Source organism: Rattus norvegicus, chromosome 9 (genome assembly GCF_036323735.1).
Source record: "Rattus norvegicus strain BN/NHsdMcwi chromosome 9, GRCr8, whole genome shotgun sequence".
Lineage (NCBI taxonomy): Eukaryota > Metazoa > Chordata > Mammalia > Rodentia > Muridae > Rattus > Rattus norvegicus.
In genome coordinates this window covers 89,335,453-89,355,427 of record NC_086027.1, presented here as the reverse complement: position 1 = coordinate 89,355,427, position 19,975 = coordinate 89,335,453, and the positions used below count along the sequence as shown (strand labels likewise).

Genomic DNA, 19,975 nt, shown 5'->3' with positions numbered 1-19,975 from the left:
CCAAAACTTACAGTACTATTTTGTTCATACAGACTAGATCTTTGGAGTTGTTGATTTTTAACGCAAATACATTCAAGTTATATATGGTGATAAACACAGACTTGTGCATTCTTAATGTCTAGAAATGCAACTGGAGAACTGGGGCCCTTTGTGCTCAAAACTTCTTTTTAATAATAACTGGGATGATAGAAATGTTGGTACAAAAAGAAGCTAGAAATCTCATTCTGGAATGAACCATTCAGATCTACCTGTAAGGATTCCTATGTATTTTCTGCCAGAAATGTTGGATGTCTTCCCCCAAGTACCAAACCATGAAAATACCCTGACTGTAGAAATATTCATTTCATGACAACTTCCCTGCGATATAATTTTATCTGCTAGGACCTTGACTTCAATTGCTAAAGGCTAATTCCACCTACAGATACCCTATAGTTTACTCTCTGTTTAAGAGAGGGGTGTCATTTACTTTGCTGGTGGATTGAAATGTGTATGTATTTGCCAGTGGAATTATCTTCTCAATACTTATCCTTTCTATTTCATGCACAAAGAAGCCATATAGAATAAAATGATTCCTTGAATCATTGTACTTCATTCCAGCAACTCTATTTCAAGTGTAGTGTCAACATCTCATCCAAATGGAGTTGTTTCAAAATATATTAAGAACTTCAGCTGTTGGGGCCATCACCAAGGCCAGACACCTGTGAGAACCTCAGATGCTTGGACTCTTACTCTGTGGTCCTCTTGGAAATGTATCTTGGAATGGGCTTCAATCCCAACCAAGAAAAGACAAAATGCCTTGGCAGGATTGTCTCAGTCTGCAATACCATAGAGTGGTGGTTTATCTCTTTTGCTCTAAAGTAGTTCAACTCCAGAAATCTTCATACATGAAATGCCAGTTTGATGATTCCTAATGATTTTTAGACTTTATTTTCAAATAAGCAAACACTTCCTATTAAGCACAATTACTACAGAAAAATCCCTAAACTAAGACATGAGAGACTAGAGTCTAGGCAATGACATGTCCTGACAAGTGAGATACAAAAGGAAGTGGCTAGACATCTCAGGAAGTAGATAGAAATCAGGAACCTCAGTTTTCTCCTCTGATACACAAGAGGAGACAGATCAGATGAGGATCCAGCTGTGTGGTTCTGTGATCAGACCCCTGCTGAGTTAAATGGGTGACAGCCTGACCTTGCTCAGAGTCTGAATTTATTCTTACCATAGATGTAGGGAGGCATTTAACATATAGATATATATTAAGTCCCACCCCTAGGAATATTGTTAAAAAAGAAAAAAGAACCTGATGGGCCGATTTCAAGACATGCTTGTATATCCTTGGGTGGTATCATTGTAATTTATATTAATTCACAAGTAAACAAAAAAAAAACATTTCAAGTTCAGTGGTACTAAGTGCTGCTAACTCACTCCATTCACAGTATCAAATCACACACATACACCATGTCCTTTTCAAAGATGTGCAACTAAGTCGATCTAATTAAGTGCCATGCTTCACAGGGGTTTGTAGCACTTCCAATTCTGAGAATCAAGTTTACAATGTAAGAGTATTCCAGCTCCATTTGCAATGAATTACCCTGAAAGCTAAGTAACTGCATTGAGTTAGAGAGTTGGTAGTAAGCTTGTCTGCATATGAAGCACGATGCTTAAGGAAAATTAATCACCTTAGTTATAGCTGGTTTTATGAGTCCATTGGTTTTTTTTGTCTCCCCTTTGAGAAGAGTGTCAAACCTCAGTCCCTAAGGTTTGCTGATGGGCTTGAAAATCCCATGAAAAGGTTAGAGATCCAAAAGTAAATGTACCAGTCTCTCGTCTGCCCTCCCTCTCCATTGTAATCTAATTGTGAATATCGTGAGGGCGATACCTTTTCTTGAGGTAAACCCAACTGCTAAACAAACCACTGTAATCCAGTATGAAGCATTTTGTTTTCAAAATGTGTTTGTTGATATTTGTGTGTTCTTAAAATATATGAAGAGATAAAGAAAAGTATTACCAATATGATCCTTGGAGAGACGGTGAGAAAAGTAAGCAGCATTTGTTATATTGCTGATGACTGATGTTTGTCAACCTCTTTATAGCTGTGTCTAAGCACAGGATGGTAGAACCTGAGCTTGTGGGGGACTCACCTCCTTACCTCTGGAAAGCACTTGCTACCCCACTTGGCTATTTGAGTGGGTGCTCTACCCTTTCAGGATGAAGAATTGCTACCATGCCACCTGTTGCCAGTGGAAGGGAAGAGAAGGGGAGAGTGTCCTAAGTAGGTGGGTGCGAGCCCTCCATGATTCCTTGAACCTGCTCACTGGCTCTCTGGCCCTTTCTCTTGATTTCAACAAAAAGAGTGCCAAGAAGAGCCTAGGTGAGGAAGGCCCTACTTCTGCAAAGACCCCAAATAGGAGCAAATATGTCCTCTCTTATATCATCAGGCCTCCACTGACTCCATGATGAAAGCAGACACAAGCAGTTGATTATGAGAAATGAGTTATTTTATAGAATAATCTTTGAAGCTTTCTATAGGTAATTAACCTCTTTCACTGTTTGGGTTTTCTTCAGTTTGTATTCAAGACCAGGTCCTACAAAGAGAGAACGATACATGAGGAATTGGCTAAAAATCTGAGTGATCTTTTGAAGTCAAATGATTCAACAATAGTCAAGCATGTTCTAAAGGTAATTCTCTTCATAATCGTGGATAAGTATACAAGCAATGGGTGCAGACCTCCTATCACTAGAAGGTGATAGGACTTGCTGATTTCCACAAGTCATTTTCCTTCTAGCTTTGACATAGCTTGATAGAATTAAACTTTGATATGAAACCTATCAAGTAAAAGGGAAGGTTTATATCAAGAGAACAGAGAGGATTGGTTGCAACCAAAGTAAGTGCTCTGATCTAAAGGCAGAATGAATTACTCTTAAAAATTATCTAGGACATTCACAAATAGTAAGTATAGCACAAAGCTTGGGCAGCAAGTTACAGGAGGAAAAATACTTAGGAAAGGATCCTATTGGTATATTCACAGGTGTATTGACAATATTGAGTTAGTGAGTAAAAGCCAGTTTTGAGTCTCAAGTTGGAACATGCGGGGACATGAAAAAGAGACCATGGATAAAAACTATAAAACAATGTGTATAGAACCCTGAATTCAGATACAAGCTTCTTGTCTACTGTAACTTGAAAAGTTCATCCAATTAGATCCCAGGGATTAGCAAACATCTAGAAGGCAATTTAATATTATAAGCCATCCACAGAGGTTCACAAAAATCTTAATTCTGAGAACCCAGCAGTTTATGTTTTAAGCGTCCTTTGAGTATATTCATTTATTCATTTGATATATGTCAGGAATCTACCTTAAAGCAGTCAGACTAGCAGGCACTTGGGATGCATTAGAGCAATGACTAAAATCCCATGTCCTCGAGAGCTTACATTATACTCTTATACTGTGGGAGTATTGAAATAATTTAAAACACACACACACACACACACACACACACACACACTTATACATCTGCAAATAGAATGAGAAAATAAAGCACAGAGCAGTAGGTAAGAGGAATGAGCATGCTGAGGAGAAGAAGTGACACTTGCACCTCGACTAGGGTAGTCAGGTGACAAGATGGAGAAAGGGGCACTTGAGAAGAAGGCATGAAGGGGGTCAGGGAGCTCCCCTTGGGGCCTTTAGAGTAGAGCATTGCATGTGCAGGAAAAGCCTTTACAATTCAGTGAGGTTGTAGCACAACTCTGGGTCTGGGACAACCAGTGTGTACGAGGATGCGAGGAGTTTAAATAAAGCCAGAGAAACCATGAACAGCCTCGGATGCCTGTGGACCACCATGAGAATGGAGAGCATCTGTTAATTCATAAACCAATGGCAAAGTGTTTGTGAGAATGACTAAGAATGCAGTTTGGGGTAATATGGATGATGGAGATGGTTTCTGTATGCCTTGGATTCTTTAAATGGTCTTAATGGCGTGGGCTTCACTTCCAGTTTCAAGCAGACACTTTGATTCCTTTAGTGAAGTGACCTTCACTAAGCCGAGACTACTTCTTCACAAGGGACATTACCTTCCTCCCCTTTACCTAAGCCAGTCCCTCAGAATTGAAGGTGATGTTTCAAAATAGTTGCCACAGTACCACACCAGCCAAAAACTAGATGTGGTTCAAATGCCCTCTGGTAGCAGAGCAAACAGGTTCATACTCATTCTCTATGTCATGTGGCAATGAGATGTTACTCCATGCTAATGACTCTCCACAAATGAGACTCTAAACATAGTGTGTTGAATTTAAAAGGAAGTCTCAGGAGACAGGCTTAAGAATAGCAATTCTTATGTGGAGTTCAGTGATTTGAAAATAAAATACTTTATTGTATAAGTATTGGTGGGTTGATGATTAGGACAAAACAGAGTCTGATGGTGAGCCTGCCACGAAAGCTTCATTCTAGTTTTGTGAAACAGAGTATCTCACGAGTCACTTTTTCATGAACAGATGCTCAGAAAGTCATCTCAAGTAAATTGTTGACTTTTTACCATAATTTTTATAGTATTAAAAATCGAAGTATATGACATGAACTATTACAATTATAACTTTGATAAAGGTTAAGGTAACAGAAAATGTGCTATTTCCCTGGTCCATTTAACTTATTCATTTGCTTTTAAGATTGAAAAATGTATAACAATATTCTATTGTAAAGGTCATAATTATCATTATTTTGCCATAGATTAATAAATCCTTCATTGTCTTTTCTCCCCTGTAGCATTCTTGGTTCTTCTTTGCCATTATTCTAAAATCAATGGCACAGCACTTGATTGACACCGATAAAATCCAGGTAAGATCCTAGGTAATAGAGCAATGTAATATCATCCAACAATTACACTAATGAACGTGTTCTCATTAGTTCCACATTTATTGGCTGTGTAAAACCTTAGCAATTTGTGTTAATTGCTTTTTACGTGCAAGAAATGGTCATGAATGTTAATACGGCCCATTCAGAAGCAGATACCAAGACAAAAATGACAAATGCAAAGATCTATGGAGAAAACTTAATGTAAAGGACAAACAGGACTGGAAATACAAGGGAGGCAGGTTTGATAGCTATGAGAGAAAACAGAAAGGGAGGAGTAGTTGGTTAAAATGAGCTTGGCAGTGAAGAAGCTTTCAGCCTGGCCAATGAGTCATCTGGAAGCAAAGAATGTTCATTGGAGGCATTATGCTCTGCACAGGTCCTGCTGGCCAGCCTCAGTCAGCTCCATCATGGAATGGAAGCAGCTTGAGATACTGTGGGATTAACTCCAGCTCCTGCTACAGCAGCTGGTCTCCTCAGAAGCCTGCCTACCTGAGCTTACCATCCCCTTCCTCTATAATCTAGGTCTACTCACCCTAGCTCACAGCTGGAAAGGTCTTGGTGTCCCACCAGAGAGTGACCCAGACCCTCCTTCCAGGGTGCTCTGAATCTCTGATAACCTGACTTTACTGCAGCCAGGCCTGCTGTGTGTCATCTCACACAATCACAATCAGGTAACGAGGACCTACCATGAGCACCCAAGGGAATAACATGAGTTCTCATACACATCCCATTTAGATAAAGCTAGGGAGGTGCTCTAAGACTCTGCCCACCAGCAACGCAGGAGTAGAGTATTGCATTGACAAATGGCCATGGTAAGGATCGCTGACATTGTTCTGACTTGCCTTCCTAGTGGATGTTAGGCAGTGCCCGAGTTCTCTCTGACATCCTTACAAGAGAGTTTCAAACAATGAGTTGCACGCTCAGTATTGATCTAAATACCTGTTCCTTCTATATGAACCTCATACCTAAGACCAGGTATGAGGTAAAATGACTTTAAGGTGGTTCTTTCACACACATGCACACACACACACACACACACACACACACACACACACACACGCATACACCATCCATCTATTTGTTACCAGAACTTTAGTCAAGGATCTTCAGTGTCTGTAAGTATGGGCTCTTAACAGGATATACATGAGAGTGACTTCAGTTTCTAGGTAGGAATGCTATGTAGATCTTCTGTGCAGTGATGCTTTAAGTGTCTGAGCATCTCCCTCTCTCCAGCACACAGAGCCTTTGGTGAATGTCCGTAAGGCCTCTAGAGAAAAATTGTAGAGTCATTGCTGCACATAAGTTACTTAGTACACTTTTGGAGGCTTTCCTCTAATGTAATTTCCTCTTTGATTCCTACGTACTGAATGTAGAAGTTAACTTAATGGGATAGACCCCTTGATCTTCCACTTGTCTGGCCCTAACTTCCTTGTGCATGTCAGTTACCACCAGAGGTCAGCTCCTGTGTATTTCATACATCATTATTCAACTCTATGGGTCCCTCTGAGTCAAGCCCCTTTGGATATACCTCTGCCTTTAGGACTAACCACAACACTCTAGCCAAGCACATCATGTGGCCTCAGTTACTAGGGTGACTCATTATCCTCATGGCTGTTAATGATTCAGTCCTGCTTCTGCTACCGCCAGACACAAAACCCCATGGAACGTCACAGTGATGGTACTACCAGCACCTTGTTGGTGGCTTGGGGTCATTGGAGTATTTATTGTGATTTCCTGTGAAACATCAGGTTCTAATGGGCACAATGGTCTCAATTAATAGCAATTCCTACAGGTATACCTTCTTCTATGTCTTTGTGCCAGCCTTTATCCTCTGTCTGCTACAGTGGCTAAGAAAATTACAATTTGACTTCAGGTGACTTATATCCATTTTTAGGATCTGAAAAACATCAATTCCTACAGAAAGCTACCTATCATTTAATCCTATATGATCAAAAAAATACCATCTCCTCTGTTAATTATAGTTTGCCACTTCATATTTTCTCTCTCATCACAGTCTCAGTGGCTAATATATATAGTCTCTAGCCTTCGTGGTTAGGCCCAGGAAGCTGTCAGGTTGGGCCTTTACCAAAGAAGAGGTGGGTGAGCTCCCCCAGAGTTTATCTGTTTCCTTCCAAAGCCAGGGCTTTGTGGTGTTTTCTCTAGTGAGAGAAGAGCCAACTGTTATGGGGAGATAGACAACACTATAAACAACAAAAGGTTAAGGACAAAACACGGGGTGTGTGATGTCACCAACCAGAAACACCTGCCAGGCCCCAGCACTTGCCAGCTATCACTTTGACCTGGGTATGAGGAAATGCTTTACTGTTCACTCACCTCTGCAGAGTGCATGTCTACACCACAGCCCCTGCATGTGTGTTTTAGATGCATCTACTTTCCAACTTCTAAAGATAAGAAAGAGCCTCCTTCCCCAAAGGAAGAAGAGAATCTAACATGTAGATAAGAACAATTCCTAACTCAGAATTCTGCTGTGCTGGGATAAGAAATTTTCTCAGTGTAATCCCTGCTTTGTCACTGAAGTGTTGAGTAGTAAAAATAACACATGACCCGAGATGCATTGGACTAAATTCTGCTACAGTTATTGATATGTATCTTCTCATCTAGATAGGTCACAGAACACACTAAGAACAAATGATCTAGACATCCCCATGGTGCCCAGGAGTTTGTCTTTACTGATCCCAACTTGCCTTTTTGTTACCTAAGTCAACAGTAGCCCTCACACTAATCCCATCACCTTCCATTTTTCTTACTAGTCTCCATAGGAAAAGTTTTCATCATTTGACACAAAAGCATTCATAGGAAGATTGTCCCAAGTGTTTGAGTACTTTCTTTCCTTTTCTCTCTCTTTTAATTATGAAGTGGCTTTCTATACTTAAGGAAGTTTAGTCGGGAATTTCCGGAGCAAGTGTGGAGAATCTGAGGGAGTTGGGAGCAACCTAAATGCTCCTGAAATTTGGTCTACTGAATGCTGTGATGTGGCTTCACAGAGAGGACCCCTGTGTGACTCCCGGCCTTCTGATTTAGGAACATTCATATTCCTGAGATCTACTAAAGGTCTTTCTCAACACTGATCTCAAGTCCCAGCATGGAGCTAACAAACCTTCTATTCCTCCCCATCACTCACTAGTTTCCAACAAAGCTCCCAAATGGACCAGACCTGGGTTGACCCCTCATGACCTTGGCTGTCTAAGAACCTAGCTTCTCCTCCTCTCTGCTCCAGATGTGCAGTTTGAGAGTCACCGCAATAACCTCCCACCCATCTTCTACCTCAAGCTTTTCTGATATTCATCCAGAGAATAATTGGAAATATTCCATGTGTGTTTGTCCCACCACATACCTTCAGGTTAAGAGTAGGAATAGACCACAAGGAGAATGTCAACAGAAGGCTTAAAGAGGGTGGATGAAAGAGAATATGAAAATCTATAGCATCCACACATGTCTCCCAGGAAACAATATGCTATATGTAATAAGTCTTAGAAATTAACAAGCCCCAAAGAAGAAACTACAAATGTGTTTCACTTATATGACAAGTCTTTGTTGAGCCAGGGGATGGCCCAGTCAGGAAAGGGCTTTCTGCACAAGCCAAGGGCCCAAGTTTGACTCCTAGTACCCACATATAAAGCCAGGTGTAGTTGCATTTACTTGTAATTCCGGTTCTAAAAAGTAGAGACAGGTGGATTCCCTGGAGCTCATTGGCCAATAGGCATAGCTTAAACAGCAAGCATTAGGTCTCAAAGAGAAACTCTGTCTGCCCACAAAATAAGGAGGACGGCTCCTAAAGAACACAGCTGAAATCAATCTCTGGTCTCCATACACACACACACACACACACACACACACACACACATATATACGTGTGCAAATATACCTGTCTATTCACAATACTCCCCCACAGACACAAACACAATAAATAAATGACTACTGCTTTTTGAATAGGTAAATTATTTGTCTTTATTGCCCAAGATAAATGGAGAAGAATGAACATGGCATATATGATTTATTAGATTGGATTTTTTAAATCAATTTGTATGATTTCAACAATAAATTTTAAATACATACAAAGAATAATGATGAGGCTTTCAGGATCCTTATAAGTGGTCTTACAAAAAGAAAAATAAAAGTTGGCTCCAACATTCCATTATTTAAATCTCCATTTAGAACAAACCCTGTAATAATAGCCCTCATGGTTTGTATTTCTACAGTATGAAAGGCTGCATGCTTGTAGGTGAAAATTATGTGACTCAATCTAACTCTAATTTTAGTGACAATAATTATAAAAGCCAACTTGTAGAGATGAAAGAGTTTTATTGACCTTATAGAAAAGACCTATATGAACCCAAAGACAGAGCTTGGCTATCTAAGAGTTTCCCCTTTTATAAAGACATCCAAACATGACATAAAATTGTATCAAATCTCACATCCAAGCTCTTTTATGTCCAGTATCATAATGATCTTGATATTTCTTATCTGTTTTAAATCCTGGAACCATATTTTAGGACTGACTAGAACTTATGTTAGAACCTATTTCAGACCAATATCTATTTTCATCCAGTTACTTGCTTATTTGTTACAAGTTTTTAAATTTTTTTGTAAGTATACAATGTAGATATGATAGCGTATAAGTGTGTGTGTGTGTGTGTGTGTGTGTGTGTGTGTGTGTGTGTGTGTGTGCAGGAACACATGTTTGGTGAGTTCTTACAAAGGCCAGAGGTTGACACCGATTACTCCTCAGTTTTTTTTCTTGAGGCAGTCTATCGCTGAAGCTCGCGCTCAGTGATTGGCTACGCTCTCTAGCCAGTGAGCTCCCAGAATCCACCTGCCTCTGCTCCTCCTCCCTGTGATGTTGTTGAAGATGTGAGCCACCATTCCCAGCCTTTACAGTTACTCCTGCTTCCAAAGCAGAGAATTTATCGACTGAGCCATCCCCAGTATATTCATTCCTGTCATTTCTTTACATTTTTTACAACATCCTACATACATACAATGCATTACAATCACATTCAGCCCTCTCCAATGCCCTCCGTTAGCCCCCTTCCTTTCCTTCTGAACACCTTTTTTCTTACCTTCTAGACTCCCATAGGCTTATACCATTAGAGAGAAATACATGCCCTCCTCCAGCATCCACTAGCAGACATTAGCACCTTAGGTACTTAAGTAGGTCCTTGTGGGCACTCCCTCCGCACATGATTAAAGTGTAAGTATCCAATCTTGTACAGGTTTCTAGAGACACTGTCTGATCACAGCAGCCATAGCAATGTCCTATCTGGATGGCAGCATTCCACGACATTATTCCCAATCCTCTGGGATTTAAATTCTTTCCTTACTCACTTTTGTGATGACTCCTTGCACTAGGCAGGGACCTTGCTATAGAAGATGTAGTCTTTTTTAATATACTTCACACTTCATTTTAAATTAAAATAAATGGAGCGATCTGAATAAAAGAATGTTTTAGAATAATATTCATCTTAAAATTAATATATTTTATTTAAAGTTTAATATTATTCCTTGGGGGGCAAAAGGAAGAAATTAATATGAGGGCATAAAATTATTCATGTTTTACTTTGCACATGTCTATGTGGTTTGAGTATTTGAGTTAACAGTTTTTAATGAAAAAGATATAAATTTACTAGTTAAGCTAGAAGGGAACATTTAGTAAACACAGTAGAATGGTGACCTTGAGAATTAAAAGCCTTTTGAGTTTTATTACTGCTTTCAAGTTTCAAAGAACTTCTTTGATTAGCTGTTCTGTAAAATGAGGTAAGTCTTTTATTTGCTGTCCTGGCTTGGAAATTCACACATCACGTCATAAGCAAGTCATTCTTTGCTTAGCTTCCCAGAGCTCAAAGATTCCCTGAGTCTTACCAAAGTGAACTAGACAACCTGGTGATGGGCCTGTGCGACCACGTGATTTGGAAATGCAAGGATGCCCTTGAAGAAACCAAAAGGGCGAACCACAGTGTGGCCCGATTCCTTAAGGTACAGCTATTTGAGAGCACTGTTCTGTTCAAGTACCCTTGACAGTGGTTGCAATGTATCCTAAATGTTGTTAATTTAATCTCTATTTATTAAGTATCAGAACTCCACAGTGAGACGAACACTTCCACTTCGACACCTCTTCTCTTGAAATCGTTTAATATTCATTCCAGCCCAGAGGCTTACTAAAGACAAATGAAGGTCAGATAAAAACATGCACCCAAGTGTTGTCAAGTCATGGTGCTTCTGAATAATTTCAAACAGGAAGAGATGTTGAATGGAGTCACATTGTGGTGATGGCATTCTCTTGAGGTCATTGCTGTCTGTGTATAAACTTTATGTGGAAGTAACAGAAATGTCCAAGATGATGACAATGTAAATGGTAATGGTGAAAAGAATAGATTGGCATTGAAAACATCCACTAATAATAGCAATAACAACATATCACATGGTTGGCACACACACACACACACACACACACACACAAAAGAAGTTTATGAATGGAAAGATTGCATCATAAGTGTCCATCATACATACATATTTTAAATTTAATGACACAGAAGACAATGAAAGCATAGGGAATGGCGTTAAAAGGATTAAAGAAAAATAAAGGGAAATAATACCAGAGCTGCAAAGGGGAAGAGCAAACGTCTTGGTTTGGCCCAGTTCCAGGAGCTGGTGCACACTGAGCTTTCCCACTGCCTTCTTGGTGTGGCCTCTTGTACTCCCAGAGATCTGCCAATAGCCATTTCTCTAGAAGGCACTGAATGTTTCCCTCGTTTGGTTGTCTAATTCCTCAAAGCAGTCACATGCCGTGACTCAGAGCAGTCCTTCTTTTCCATAAGGCTAGCACAAAACGTTTGATAGGAACAACTTTGGCAGTAATTTGTTGACTCCTCATTTCAGAGCATCACAGTCCATTTCCCTCGGAAGGATAGTAGAGTCACTGTCCTCTGGTGGCAGGTCACAACAATTTGTTCACATGGCTGACACAAGGAAACAGTGGAGGAAGGCCAGAGGCAGAACCTCTGGAGTCCCATCCATGGTAACCTCCTCCCACTAGCCAAGCCTTGGGTCCTAAAGATAAAGCGTCCACAACTTCAAAATAACTACATATCCTGGGGACTGATTGCCTAAAACAGGAGCTTGTGGAGGGAGGTATCTTCCAGACGCAAGCCCTAAATAACTATTGTCATTGAGATTTAATGAGGGAAAATTTATAATACCATAATTGTGCTCGTTGCTTTCCATCAACAAGAGAGCGGAGTGTGGAATCATTTTGAGGGCATAAATATGCCCTGGGGTTTCAGGGACCCTCCTTCAACCACATCATAGGAAGCACCATTTTACAGTGTTTATGCCAAAAGCTTGTGTGTTTGTATTGTTTTCCCTTAGCACAGACGTGTCTCACATGGATCCACACCACAGGAACCCATATAGCTTTTATGTTTTGGCTTTTTCCCTTCTCTTGTCCTACCAAACTGTGTCTCAACTCTTCCCCACCCCCACCCGTACAAGTCCTCTTCTTTTGCAGCATAATGCCAAGGCAAGTGTTGTTTTCCTGCTTGATGGCCGTCTCCTTGCCTCTTCGTCTGAGTAATCCTTGCTTTTATTTCAACTAGCTTTTGAAAACCATTTGAGAATATCTGATCTAGGATGAGGTGGACCTCAGGTCTTAATGGATGTGCTCTGAAACTATCCTAAACCATAAGAATGGGTGGTAACGCATATCTCTGCAAGGGAAAGTCTTCATATCTAATCTGCTTGGCTAGATAACCCATACTTGGGGGATAAATGTTACCACCCAACCTTCACTGCTGGTAATCATAAGCCAAGCTAAAGGACCAGGGTCCAGGGTAGAAGGAGAATGGTTAGAAACAGTAGCTTTGCCAAATACTGACTGAGAGATGTATTCCATAATCATCAATTACATGCACCCATTATAAATTTGACCTAAGACCTTCCTAACTAGATTAAGAGGATCTGAACAGACCAAACAAGACACCAACTGCTCTCTAATAGAAATTGCAGGATCTCCTCTCTTTGTCCTTCAAATGCATGCTTCCCTGGATAAAACAGAAAACAGTCCCCTGGGGAAGGAAGCCAATAAGGATGAAGAGTACTAGCCATTCCATACCACCCAGAGTGTACAGCAGATGATCTCCACCTAAGCAACTCTGGTATCAATGTACTAAAAACAGTAATAAGATGTAGCCAAGTAATTTAAAAGCAGACAACTTTGTATATAAAAGGGAAAGTCTAAAACAAACCTCATTACAAAACTCCAAGCAATATTTTAAATAGTCATTAGGTGCAGGTTTGGACCCTCAAGCATTAATCTTATCTCTAACGTTTGAATTCGTCGCTATATTCAGATGGGTGTTCCAACATGCTTTCAAGATATTTTTAAACAAGCACATCGCACACTTAGTTAAATATTATTCTGAATCAGTATATAATCGTCTTTCCTGAAGTCCCACAAGTAAAAAGATTTGACTTTGCAATTATATCTCCTTAGCGCTGCTTTACGTTTATGGACCGGGGATTCGTGTTTAAGATGGTCAACAATTACGTCAGCATGTTCTCTTCCGGTGAGTTCAAGGTAAGGACCAGGGACGGAAGTAATGCTTGGTCCAATCCAGCATGATAACCAAGGTAATCTCTGTGCGTATCAGTGACACACCAGCCTGCCATCTACCGAGCGAGCCATAGGAGAAGCTCTCTACCATCTGGTTTGGAACTTTTAATCTCATTGATATGGGTATTCATGTTGTTTATATTCTCATAACTTGATTTTATTAGATAGCATATGATTAATAGCATTCATTTATTCTAGATGTCCCAGGGTTATAGTTTTAAATATTCCCTAACAGTCTTCTGGACTTCATGGTAGTTTATTATGAGACCTTTATATCTCTAATTATATTAATTTGGATCTTCATTCTTTAGTTGGTTTGGATAAGGTCTGTCAATCATCTCTTTCCAAAGAACCAACTTTTCGGTTGATTCTTTATGTTATTCTTTTAGTTCCTATTTCATTAATTTCTTCCCTTGACCTTCATTATTATTGGTAACTACTCCTTCCTTTGAGGTTTGCATGTTCCTCTTTATCTGAGACCTTACGGTGCACATTAAGCTATTATTTGAGATTCTTCTCATTTTTTTCACAGACACACTCATACTTATAAACTCTATTGTAAAAATAACCTTAGTTGTATAAGGTTCTTTAAATATATTTTAAAGACTATATAGTTGTATGATGCATGAACTGTGCATAATCTCCATTTAAATATAATTGCACTAGACCCATATATTTTCTGAAGATCAATTGGCATATTCTCAGTGAAGAATAATTAATACGTGTGTGTAATTTAATTATACGCTTGCTCACATACAAAAGAGCACATCAAATACTGTTCTTCTTTGAAATGGCAATTTCCTACACTATTGGATGTTGTTGCCAGAAATAGAATTCTAATTGGAGATAAAGGAATATTTTTGTATTCTGTGAACTAATATTAGTGCATGTAGTAGTGACAGGCTAATGGCTCTTAAAGACTATTGTCTCTCATGTGTGAGAGTGGATATAAAACTGTTATGACAATCATTCCTATGTAAATTGCGTTTTTCTTAGACCAAGTCTAAACTCTGCGATCACTGTCCAAATCCAGATGTTATAGAAAAGGCACACCTTCTGCAAAGTCAGGGGAGAAAGGAACTAATGACAGATGCTAAGGACTAGTGTCCTATGGAGTTGACATCACTTCAGAGTATGTGTACCGTTATCTTCCTGAGGCTGGACCTGATTACAATCACAGTCTGCTCTGCGATTTGAGTTGGAGTCTTGAGAGGGCTCCATTCACACAATGCAGCAGGACTGAACATACAATAAACACATTATAACATAAGCTAAAAGCAAAACTCAGAGTTGTCTCTCATAGGAATAGAATGTGGGTCACAGTTGCTCTCTTCCTTTTTTTTCTTTTTTTTTTTTTTTTTTTTTCGGAGCTGGTGACCGAACCCAGGGCCTTGCGCTTGCTAGGCAAGCTCTCTACCACTGAGCTAAATCCCCAACCCCTAGTTGCTCTCTTCCTATAGGTTGTCTTGACCTGTGTGCAAAGATAAGGAGTGTGAGTGACTCCAAGAAGCACTTCTGAGCAAACAGACTCCCCTAAACCTAGGAACTGCTTGGTGGTCATACAAAATTAACTCTTTTCTTCTTTGTCATGGTCCAATTGAAGCATGCACCTTTCTTTTGCTTGTTTTTATGAAACTTAATGATGTACAAATAATAATCATGCTGTTTGCTTCTGTTTCAGACTTTATGCCAATATAAGTTTGATTTCCTTCAGGAAGTTTGTCAACATGAACATTTTATCCCTCTGTGTCTCCCCATAAGATCTGCGAACATTCCAGGTAACAAGTCCGCATATCTTCCTAAGTCCCTACAAGGCTGGCACTTGTTCTGACCATGTTCTCCAGTTTCCTTAACCATTCTGTTTGAAGAGGCAACTTAGCTATCTAAGCCTAATCATCTGGTAACAACACAAGAGGGTTTACCCCATGTGATTATGACTGCAACTCTGTATTTATCTTCCCCTTTTCAGCAGAGAAATCCAGCAGAATTTTCAACCTAGTTACTATAAACCAGAGAATTATAAACTAGGTCCTACTAGTTCTGAAAGACAGATTTCCATTGATTTTGATACCTGAATATGGAGAGGAAAAAGTCAGGAGTATAATTCCAGTGGACATTATTAATTAGCATAACTGTGTCAGGATGGAGTTCTCCTAAAGGAAAAACTGGAAAGCCAGAAGGAAGAAGGGAAGGAAAAAGGGAGGGAAGGTGAAAGGGAAGGATGGAGGGAAGGAAGGAAGGAAAAAAGGCTGCCTTATAAACTCTGGACACTCCTAGGCCAGAGAGGAGGTGAGACTGGGTACAGAGGTCAGAACAGAGCACATTTCATTTACTAAATTTGACATACATTTAAATACTACACATAAAATGTTTATTTGGTAAATTTGGAACCTCTGTGTGTGTGTGTGTGTGTGTGTGTGTGTGTGTGTGTGTGTGTGTGCGCATGTGTGTGCACCTATGGAGAAAAATCATGAGCGAATGTAAACATCAGAAACTAATTGAGCATCCAGCACAAAGAGAAGACCGAAACTGAGTCAGGGACTTGAAGTTCTGTGCTTCCAAGCTATGAATAGACTACTCACACTGACATATTGAAGGTCAAGAGATCAGAAAATAGAAGGCTAAGAGCCCATTGTGGCAGCTTGCATCGACACCACAGAAGGAAATTTACAGCAGCAGGCCTAGAAATATGCTAATATCTCCACTTTAAATATAATCTGCATGGATCACCACATCCTTTCTCCAGTGTGCAATGCACATCCCATAGTGGAGAGAAAAAGTAGAAATTTTATGTCAGACAAAAACATTTTTGGGCTTTGGGTGTTGTTTGTTTGGGATGTGATTTTATTTATCCTTAAAAGTCTAACTCAGCAGCAGAGGCCTTCCCTAGAATGTATGACACTTAAGGTTTGATCCCAGCAGTGAATAAATAGTAAGGGGATGGGGAAAGAAAAAAGAGGGGGAAGGAGGAGAAGGAGAATTTCTTTTTTTCTCCCCAACTGAGGAGGAAAATTTCTTCTTTTTTTAATCCAACTTAATGCCAAGTTATTCTTGGCTAGATAAGTTAGCTAAGATATGCAGGGTGGATCAAACCTTTATTTGGTTATTTTAATTCTAATTAGGCATTCTCAATCAACAAGGCAGTAAAATAGCTTAAATATATATATGTATTTATGTGTGTGTATATATATATAATTCTGTTCATGAAATTGAGAGGCATACAACCTAAGTTTTCTTGGAAAATGGTGACATAATAGCAAATAAATTGAAATATGTTTTAAATTTCTCCTATAAATTTAACTAATTAATAGACTGTATATGTATCTGAGTATGGATGTATCTGAAATTATTGTCTATTTATACCATGTCTAGATCCCTTGACACCCTCGGAATCAATTCAAGAGTTACATGCATCAGGTAAATAATCGTATTTCATATTACCTGCATAAGCCCCCATAGTAGTATTATCATGTTAATGGGCACAGATGCTACAGATGCCTGTGTTAACCTGTAACCAACATGTCCAAATGATTGTCTGAACTTTTCTCTTTTGTCACATATAATTTGATACCTTAACTTTAATTCCTTTATATTTTATTGTGGCGTGTAGATTTAAGAAATGAACTACACTAAATCTGGCTCTGCACCAGCATGGCAGTCTTGCCCACCTCCATTGCCAGCCCCAAGCATTGGTCTTGCCCTCGTTCCTGTGGCTAGCTTGCTGCCAAGCCGCTCGCACTTCCCAGGCCTGCCGTGGCTGGCCTGCAGAAAGCCGGCTACCACTCAGTCAGATCCCCTTAGCTCCTTAAAATGATAACACTTGAGGTTTGTAATATACCAACCAGATTTATAACGGTAAACCTCCAACCCCAAAATGCCCGTGCAAAGAACACAAGACCCAACTGATATAAATACAAGCTGCATGCCTAGATTGGGCAAATGTACCCTACACTGCTCTATTGCCCATCTATGAAATCCATAGCACCCTGTGGCTACTTTGGGCCACATGACCTCAGCTCATCTTCTTCCTCTATTTTCTTCTATCCTTCGTTTCTCTGTCTCTGTCTTTCTTCCTCTTTCCCCTCTCTAAAACTTTCAGCTCTACTTTTTCCTTTCACTGCCCAATCACAGGCTCTAGCCTTATCTGACCAATTAAGATTTTGCTTGACCTCACCTGAGTATGGGCTCCCCTCTTGAGGGAACAGAAAATACAAACAGCAATCCACGACATTTTAGTCTTCAGGTTTTCCAATGTCTTAATTTCCCAAGTCTTCTGAAATTTTCCTCATATGTACAATAAAGCCCCCAGCTGTACACATTTTATCTATAAAGTATTGCTATTAACTATGGTTTCCATGCTACATACTTGGCATCATAATGTGTCCATCCCCTCACTGAGAATCTGTGCCTGGGACAGAACTGTCAGTGGGAGAAAAATGCCCATTTCTCTCATCTCCCCAGTCCCTCAAAATTCCATTTCTCGTCTACTTACAGGAGCTCGACTTTTTAACATCCACAGATGAGCTCCTGAGTATCTGCAGTTTGTTTTCACTTCCCACAGTTCCCTCTACTATTTCCAAAACGCTGATTTCCTGCCCCTTTTATATCTTTGCGATAAAATCCCAACAAACATGGCATTGCAGATGTTTAAGATGTCGATTTTTATATAAAGTATAAGACGTGTAAAGAAAAGAGAGTCCTTGTGCATTCTCGGTGGGAATGTAAATTAGTAAAGCCATGAGTGAAAACAGTTTGGTGGAGTCTCAAAATAAAAGATAGATAGACAGACAGATAGACAGACAGACAGACAGACAGACAAATGATACATAGGTAGTAAATAGATATAGGTAGTAGATGGATGGATAGATAGATAGATAGATTGATTGATAATAGAGAGATAGATAGATAGATAGACAGACAGACAGATGATACATAGGTAGTAGATAGATATAGATAGTAGATGGATGGATAGATGGATAGATAGATAAATAGATAGATAGATAGATAGATAGATAGATAGATAGATAGATAGATAGATAGATAGATAATAGAGAGAGATGACAGATCGGTAGGTAGGTAGGGAGGGAGGGAGGGAGGGAGGGAAGGAGGGAGAGAGAGAGAGAGAGAGAGAGAGAGAGAGAGAGAAGAGAAAGAGGTGACAGATCAGTAGGTAGGTAGGGAGAGAGAGAGAGAGTAGAGAAAGAGGTGACAGATCAGTAGGTAGGTAGATAGATTGGTAGATAGACAGATTATAATAGATTGATAGATCCCTCTACTGTATAAATAGGCAGAGGTTTGCCTGCCATGTCCTCAAGAGGGTACACGGTCACTGAAGCACTGTTCACGGGAGGGAGGTAATGGAAGCAGCCTAGGGCTCCAACTGCCAATGAACAAAATGCACATTGCAATGTGGATTATGGTTTGACCCATTACACATTAGTGTCATTTGTGGCATGATGAGTCAGAAATAAGGACAAGTTGCACTTGATCTCACTTATAGGTGATTCTAAAACATGGGCTCCTAGAAGTTGAGAGTACAGTTGTGTTTCCGAGAGGCTCGGGAAGTATGTAAGGGAGGTATGGACAAAGACTGGCTGAAAAGTTCTGGTTCAGTAGAAGCGAGACACCCTAGCTGCTGCAGAGTAGAGCAATGGCACTGGTAACGTAATTTACTGTACATTTCAAAAAGCCAGAAGAAAGGACCTTGAATGTTCTCATGGTAGAAGAACTATAAGTATTCAGTGCATAAATATGTTTAGCTGATTTAAACCTTATAAATATGTAAATATATACACGACATTACATGCTGCCTCATTCACATGAAATTTTATGGGTTTTTTTTAATATATTGTAAAAAAGAAAAAAAGAAATGTCTGGTTTCAATTTTGGGGGCATGTATCCTTAAGTTGCATCACTGAATGATGAAGCAGTTATGCCTTTACTTACGGAGAATCCCCATCTGGTTTTCCATTGGCTGTACTGATGTTCAAGTTCACTTGGACAGTGTATTGGATTCCTGCTTCTTCACGCAGTCCCTATCCTTCGTGATCATTTGACGTCTCCTAGTGGCCACTCTGACAGGAAGGAGCTGACAGCTCACTGGGACTATGATTTGCACTTTCCTGGTCATCAGTGGTATTAAACTCTTGTTTCATTCTCTTTTCGGGAACTTTAACGTCTTCTTTAGAAAACTGCCTATTCACATTCTTCACCTACTTTTGAATCTCGTTATTTGGGTTTATAGCATTATTTTGTTTTGCCGTTAGCTCATATAGATTATTTATGTTTCATCATTTTTAAGATAGACATTTTTAAGTGTTATGAATGCTTGACTGCACGTATATATGCGCACCACCTGGTTATCTGGAGTCTGCAGAGGCTGGAATTCAGCACTTGACCCCTGGAACTGGAGTTATAGGTGTGTGAGCCACTGTGTGTGATCCGGGTTGTCTGAAATTGGAGCAAGTGCTTTTAGCTACTAAGCCATTTCTTCAGA

At 39.7% G+C, this 19,975-nt stretch overlaps 1 protein-coding gene across 18 annotated transcripts in view; it reads left to right on the top strand.

Annotated features, from left to right (window-relative positions):
• The window catches only part of Dock10 (dedicator of cytokinesis 10), a 257,936-nt gene that overhangs the window by 194,444 nt on the left and 43,517 nt on the right, over positions 1-19,975 (top strand). For all 18 annotated transcript variants that reach the window (XM_039084669.2, XM_063267006.1, XM_008767315.4 and 15 more), the window contains exons 26-31: positions 2,566-2,679; positions 4,761-4,832; positions 10,698-10,844; positions 13,360-13,443; positions 15,161-15,257; positions 16,852-16,896. In XM_039084669.2, coding sequence (XP_038940597.1) covers positions 2,566-2,679; positions 4,761-4,832; positions 10,698-10,844; positions 13,360-13,443; positions 15,161-15,257; positions 16,852-16,896 — 559 coding nt within the window. The remainder of the gene's footprint in view (positions 1-2,565; positions 2,680-4,760; positions 4,833-10,697; positions 10,845-13,359; positions 13,444-15,160; positions 15,258-16,851; positions 16,897-19,975) is intronic.